General features: G+C 31.6%; 1 protein-coding gene across 1 annotated transcript; it reads left to right on the top strand.

Annotated features, from left to right (window-relative positions):
- Window positions 1-2,097: 2,097 nt before the first annotated feature.
- On the top strand, window positions 2,098-3,274 carry LOC145605349 (uncharacterized). Its single transcript, XM_081661385.1, has one exon. The coding sequence runs from the start codon at window positions 2,338-2,340 to the stop codon at window positions 2,845-2,847; it is 510 nt and encodes a 169-aa protein (XP_081517511.1). The 5' UTR covers window positions 2,098-2,337; the 3' UTR covers window positions 2,848-3,274.
- The last annotated feature ends 3,496 nt before the right edge of the window (window positions 3,275-6,770 follow it).

Genomic DNA, 6,770 nt, shown 5'->3' with positions numbered 1-6,770 from the left:
ACTTCAAAATCATCACTCTATTTTTCGATTAAAATAAATGAAATAAACATCTTTTCATCAGCATATGGACAACTCTATGACATAATATGGCATGTTTAAAATGTTACTAATTCATGTAGAATTTGGCCATGTAATAAAAATCATACACTACTAGGTAACGTAAACAAATTTAGTACAATAAAAAATTAGAACAACTATTTACAACTCTCTCACCCAAAAAAAAAAAAAAAAAAAAAAAAAAAAAATCTATCAAATTGAACGTATCAACTTGGTAAAATTTAGTGGGTGTCAGTTCTCCTAATCTCATATATTGACCGTATATTATGAACCGGTCTAGAAAGGTCCAAGCAATTAGCAAAAAATCTTTAAATTAATTGCATTTAATCATAACCAATTGCAATTGAATTTCATGCATGTTGTCCAACAACAGAACTAGGCCCACTAGTACTAGACGTAAATAAGTTGTGTAATATGGTTGTACTAATTTTTTAACGTGGATCATCCATCTACACTCATATTACAGCTAAATATCCTCCCAAGTAACAATCTTTTAACCCTAAGAGTGGTCATTTTCTCTGTCTAAAATAAAAGTGTTTTGGTTTGATTTTTTTTTTTTTTTTTTTTTTTTTTTTTGGTGGCATGGTTTAGTCCGATTTCATCTTTAGGTAAAATATTCAAGCGTGAAATTTCTTATTTTAGTTGAGGCGTGTATTACCAATTGTATATGTTAATAATTTTCCATCAATTCATGTTCGAAACATGTAACTAATCATTTACATTAGCCAAGCATGACATAAGTTACACGATGTAGCACATGTGGAGCGCTTATCTCAACATATATACTCAAATACGTGTTATAATTTTTCTTAAAATTAGCCATGAGCATGACATATGTATAATTACATACAACTTTGACTCTTAAAACTGTATTGTTTCAAATATTGGTTAAAATGTTAATAATATATGGTTTCTCTTAGTTTTAATTATGTTTTTATAAATCTATAAATTCCTTAAATTTACATGAAATCGAATTTTTTTTTTTTTTAAAAAAAAAAAAAAAGGTTGAATGAACATTAAGGTTGTATGTACAAGTAGTATTATGATTCCATATGAGGACTAAATAAGTATCAAAGATCAATATGAAATTGAACATATAAAAAGATTATTTCCATAATATATTATTCTTTAACTTTAAGTTGAAGATAACATTTACTTAGAGGTAAAAGGTAATACACTCAATAATGGAAACATAAAAATTATTTTAGTGTATTGGGATGTAAAATGGGATCAAATGCTCTATCTATGTTGACAAGTTGAAGGTGACTACATTTCTGTATTTTGTAGATCATGAAGTGTAACATCGTCATATATATGGATAATTACCAACAAAAAAAATTAAAAATATCAAATGGATGGGAAATAATCCATATGTCAAATTGCTACCCAATTTATTGTGTTGGATATTGGATTCCAGAGTGCACAACCCACGCCAAAGGAGCTTTTTTTTTTTTTTTTGGTATTTTTTTAATAATTTAAAGAAACAAAATATTGGTAGTAATATAATTACATTAAATTAAAATTATAAAATAAATAATTATAAAATATGTTCCTCTATTGTGGTCCTCATCTTTATAGCTATGTTGCCATCCATCCTTTTCATAAAAAGAAACCATAATTCTACTACTATTACTCTTCTTCCCTACTCAACAATAAATATTATCTTAATATTATTTTATACATCAAATTAAATTGTAGTATTATTATTAATATTAATAATTCTTATTATTAATAGGAGGCCAATCAAGTAGGTACAATGTGTTGGAAAATCACAACAATTCTAAATACAAATTTCCAAAAATACCCTTAACATAAGATACCTATTACTAAAAAGGGAAACCCCCACATGAAGGAAAAGCTTAATTATAATGAAGTCATATGACTATAATCGTCTATATAATGGCATAAAATGTGGTGCTCCGCTTTCCAATGAACAAAATTATTAACATCAACTAATAATTTTATTTTATATTTTCCTTTTTCCATTATATTATTAATATTGATTAATAAATTTATTTTATATTTTCCTTTTTCTTTTCATTTCCTTTCCCATTTGCCGACCTTTTGATTATTTTACCCCTGACCCTTAACTCCACCCACAACATCATCATCCTTTAGAAATTCCATCCTCCATTTCTTCTTCTCTCTATCTTCTTTACCAAAAAAAAAAAAAAAAAAAAAAAAAAACACCCACCAATTCTCAATCTTCTCTCTCCAAAACCCAGAATTTTTTTCTGCAAATAAATCATTCAATAAATTTGAAAAAAACCCAGAAAAATTATGGCGCAGAAGAGAGAGAAAGATGAGACTTTGGAGCTGAAAGTACCAGCTGAAACACCCCTTTCTCTCTCTTGCCCAGATAATTGCAAAAAACTCACATCATCATCTTCAAACAATACCCGGCCCGATATGACCCGTGTAGATCCGGATCCAGCCCGACCCAGATCCAAGCGAGGAGCAGAAAACGAAGAAGAAACCCATCAACCTCTGGTTGAAACGACGTCGTTTAAGGAAGATCGTCGAGTATCGACCACCACAACGACGACCACAACAACGACGACGACGGTTGAGGTGTCGGTAACGACGGTGAAGAAGGCGGTGAATCGGTGTTTGGGTTGCGGTAAACGGGTCGGGTTAACCGGGTTTCGATGTAGATGTGGAGATCTGTTTTGTGCAGAACACAGGTATTCAGATCGACATGATTGCAGTTACGATTATAAAACTGCAGGAAGAGAAGCGATTGCACGGGAAAATCCTGTTGTTAGAGCTGCTAAGATCTTGAAAGTTTAGTGGTCAAACGTTGAGTCAAAGGAGAGAGAAAATCAACAAAAATGAAAATTTTTAGATGGGTTGATTGATTGATTGATGGTGGAGGATAAGGTGGTGGGTGAGTGGGTGGTTGGGGATGAGGGGTATTATTGTCATTTATCCAAGATGCGTTGTGACTTTTTTTTTTTTTTTGTATTTTTATTATTTGTTTGTTTTTCTTTTTTACGGAGGAAAAAAAAAGAAAAAAATAATTTAAAATTTAAGTAATTCTTCTATAGTAGTTATTATTATAATATATATTTAAGAGATTTAACCATGAACTAAAATGGGTTGAGTAGTACTACTTGTATTATTATTTGTTGTTACGAGTATGTTGTAATTTAAAAAGAAAATTGTTGAGTGGCTAACTTGGTTATTATTATTATTCAATTATTCATCATTCTTTATTCGGTTTGGTTTGGTTTGATTATTCGCAAGTTTAATTATTTGATTTCGTAATTTTTTAATTATTCAATTTCAACTTAAGCCTTACAAAAGAATGTAATTTTCCTTATGTTGTCCATATACTACGTACTCTTTTGGAAATGTTATTGAATGGTTTTGTGTGGATGACAATAAATTGATCGTGTTGTATTGTTATAGGTTATCTCGAGATCGCCAATCGTCTCGAGATAACCTAAATTTTAAATTAAATTTGAAATAGCCACTGGAGTCAATCATTCAATCATGGTAGGCTTGAACTTGTGTCAACGTGAATTTTCTATAGGATACCAAATCCATGGACATGACTTTTGCGCGTTTGATGTGTTAGTATTGCACGAGTCTGCGAGATATATGGCATTGACATTTTCATTTTGAACACTATTGTGTAAGGTCAATGAAGCGTAGGAACTAGGAAGTATATTCTCGGGCTAACAATTAGTTGGCTACGACGTTAGTAACACCACGAATCAAACTTGTCTTACCACTTGAATTCGATATAAAAGGACTTATAGGTTAGAGTTAGATGAACACAAGACGAGATGGTGGAGTATGCACCATGACTCCATGAGGTAGAAGGTTGAGACTCGAACTATGTTGTGATTTGTGAGTATAATCACATGAAGATGAACCAAACAAAGCCTTTGAGATGTAGCTCGTAAGGGTTCACATAAAGAGAAACGCCTACTTGATTGCAAATTGTTGAGTTTGCTAAATTTGATGCATTAGCTTGATCACAAGTGCTTAATTCAAAGAGAGATCATGGATATTAGGAATTGTAAAATGAAGCTTTAAATTTTGCCTTGGTCCGATACTTCAAGTTTCCAATGCCTAAAAGAATAGGATGGAAAGTTTATGTGTAGAAATATCGAATTAAGCATGTAAGTAAGTTCTCCTCAACATACTTGAGTTAAGATGCAAAAACTTACCCAATTTGCAAGTAGTGAAATCACCATAATTATAAGGAAGTTGTTGAGCTTTGACATATCAATCTCAAAAGCAAGATTAAAAGATGATATGATGTGGCAAGGAGCAAAGTTTTCCATACTTTCCAAAAACATGACGTCGATTTAGTAATAAAAATGACACATCAACAAATTAAGAGATGAAGTTCATATCTATTGCTATCTATAGAGTAACAAAGCGTCAATTTAGTGTAAAGAGCAAAGAACAATAAAGTCTGTAGGCTATGTTTATTTCACATTATTCATATTATTATTACACGCTTTTTTAAGAATTATAATAGATCAAAATCAAACATTTTGAATAACATTAGATCAAACAATCTAAAACAATTCTGATTGTATTACGGTGTATCTTTATTTCATGTAATGAAAACATAATCTGATCAATCGTCATCAATTGTCATAGCTTATTTAAGGGTGTCTTACTCATATTAGCCATAATTGTATTAGTGGTATTACACTTTATAATAAAATGAACACAAGACTCCCAAGTTTTGAAGGAAAATGAACCCTACAAAAGATTATTGAACGAGTTTTATGGAAGAAAATGTAACGCAACATAATAGTGGGGTAGTTGGATGTAGAAAGGAACCAAAAAGATGAGGAATAAAAGGAATATAAATTAAAATAAATATTAAAGAAAAAAAAGAGCCAAAAAAAATAGAAAAAAGAGGAAAAAGAATACTGGATACTGCTCATCTAATACTATCACAATGAAGCAAAGGCAAAATCTTCATGCTAACTGTCGCAAAAGCCTCCATTTCCTCTCAAAATGGTCTGTTTAAAGCAATTTTTTTATTTATTTCTTGGGTGTCTCGTATCTTTATCGTATCTTATGTTTCCCACAGTTTTTTTAAAGCTATTAATTTGTTTGTTACTCTCTCCGTTTTTTTCAAATGTTACTCTTTATGATTGCCAATTTTACATACCCATGCTTTTTATAAAATTATTACAATATTTATTTTCTCACATTTATTATTTTTTATTACAATGTTACCTTTACTATTTAACAGCTTTTAATATCACACTCGCAACTTGTTATAATGTTAATTAAACAGCTAATAAATATGTCTGGTCAACATGTAACACATATCAAAAGGGAAGAATCACATAATACGATTACGTTTTATGCCAACCGATTAATGTTAAATTTGGGTGCAGAAAATGTATTACTCACATAATAATACTTAGTTTACTATAAATGAATGGTTGAATCTGAAGTGGTTTTCTTTATAGTCTTGTTTTAATAATGGAAAGAATTTCATCTACTTCACCATTATAAAGATGATCTTCATTATATTTGTTAGCTCTATCATAATTATAAATATTGTAGATAAGCTTGTATGAGATTTTTGTACTACTTTGTCAAGCCAGCAGGGCATATTTAGGAATTCCAAAGTGTGAGTCAAAAATCTTAAAAAATAAAATAAAATGAAGATTACCAGTTTACCACTGAGCTAGAATCTTAAAAATAAAATAAAACGCGGATTCGAACCTTGATCTCAGGGACCCAAGCTGGAATGCTGGATAGTAAAACAAGATCAAGATTACCACTGAGCTATATTGCTATCTCTGAACTGAATTTACAAGAATATCTATTTCAAACCTTCTCTAGAGCAAAATTGAACTGTCTTGAATTCATGATTCTGTCATTCAGGTACATATTCTAGTAACAATTAATGTGATTACATGTTTTTTGAGTCAAAATATAAGTACAGTTACTAAGCAAAATCTATATCATCTCCTAGATTTGCATCCTCCAAAGCCTGGAATCAGAAATTTCATAGTTTCAGATTCTCTAATCCTTAGAAAGGATAGTGTTAGATAATATGTTTATATTATCTTGTTAATATTCTGTAAAATATATCTTTGTGTAATTTAGGTTATCTCATGATTAGGTTGTAAATCCTATATATATTCAATTAATGAGAAAGCCTCCACGGAGGAGAATTACACTATTCTACATGGTATCAGATTCCTTTAGGGTTTCCTTATCTCTCTTTTCTCAAAAACCCTACTCGATCCTCTAGGACCTCCATAGCCGTCCACCTCTCAGCCGCACAACACCTCCTTCAATGGCCGGTGAAGACAACATCACCCCACCTCCTCCTCCCCCTCCTTCCAAGCAAACCCCCTTCCATCCTGCTTTTGTAGGACATAACATCAAACAACTTATCAACGTGACCCTTGATCATGATGATGCACAATATGCTACATGGGTTGAACTTTTTCAAATTCAAGCTTGTGCCTTTAACGTGACTGATCACATTGATGCGAAGGTTTCTCGTCCCACGGACGTTGATGATGACACATGGAAGAGACTTGATGCAATTGTGAAGCAATGGATCTATAGCACCATCTCCAAGGACCTTGTTAACACAATCATGAAACCGGGTGCCACGGCTCTTGAGTTATGGACCCGTCTTGAGGAAGTATTTCATGACAACAAGCATACTAGGGCCGTTTACTTGGAAGAGCAGTTCTCCACCATCAAGCTTG

This window comes from Chenopodium album, chromosome 22 (assembly GCF_948465745.1).
Source record: "Chenopodium album chromosome 22, dcCheAlbu1.1, whole genome shotgun sequence".
NCBI classification, from domain to species: domain Eukaryota; kingdom Viridiplantae; phylum Streptophyta; class Magnoliopsida; order Caryophyllales; family Amaranthaceae; genus Chenopodium; species Chenopodium album.
The sequence above is the reverse complement of the archived record's forward strand: the minus strand, read 5'-3'. Positions and strand labels throughout refer to the sequence as shown.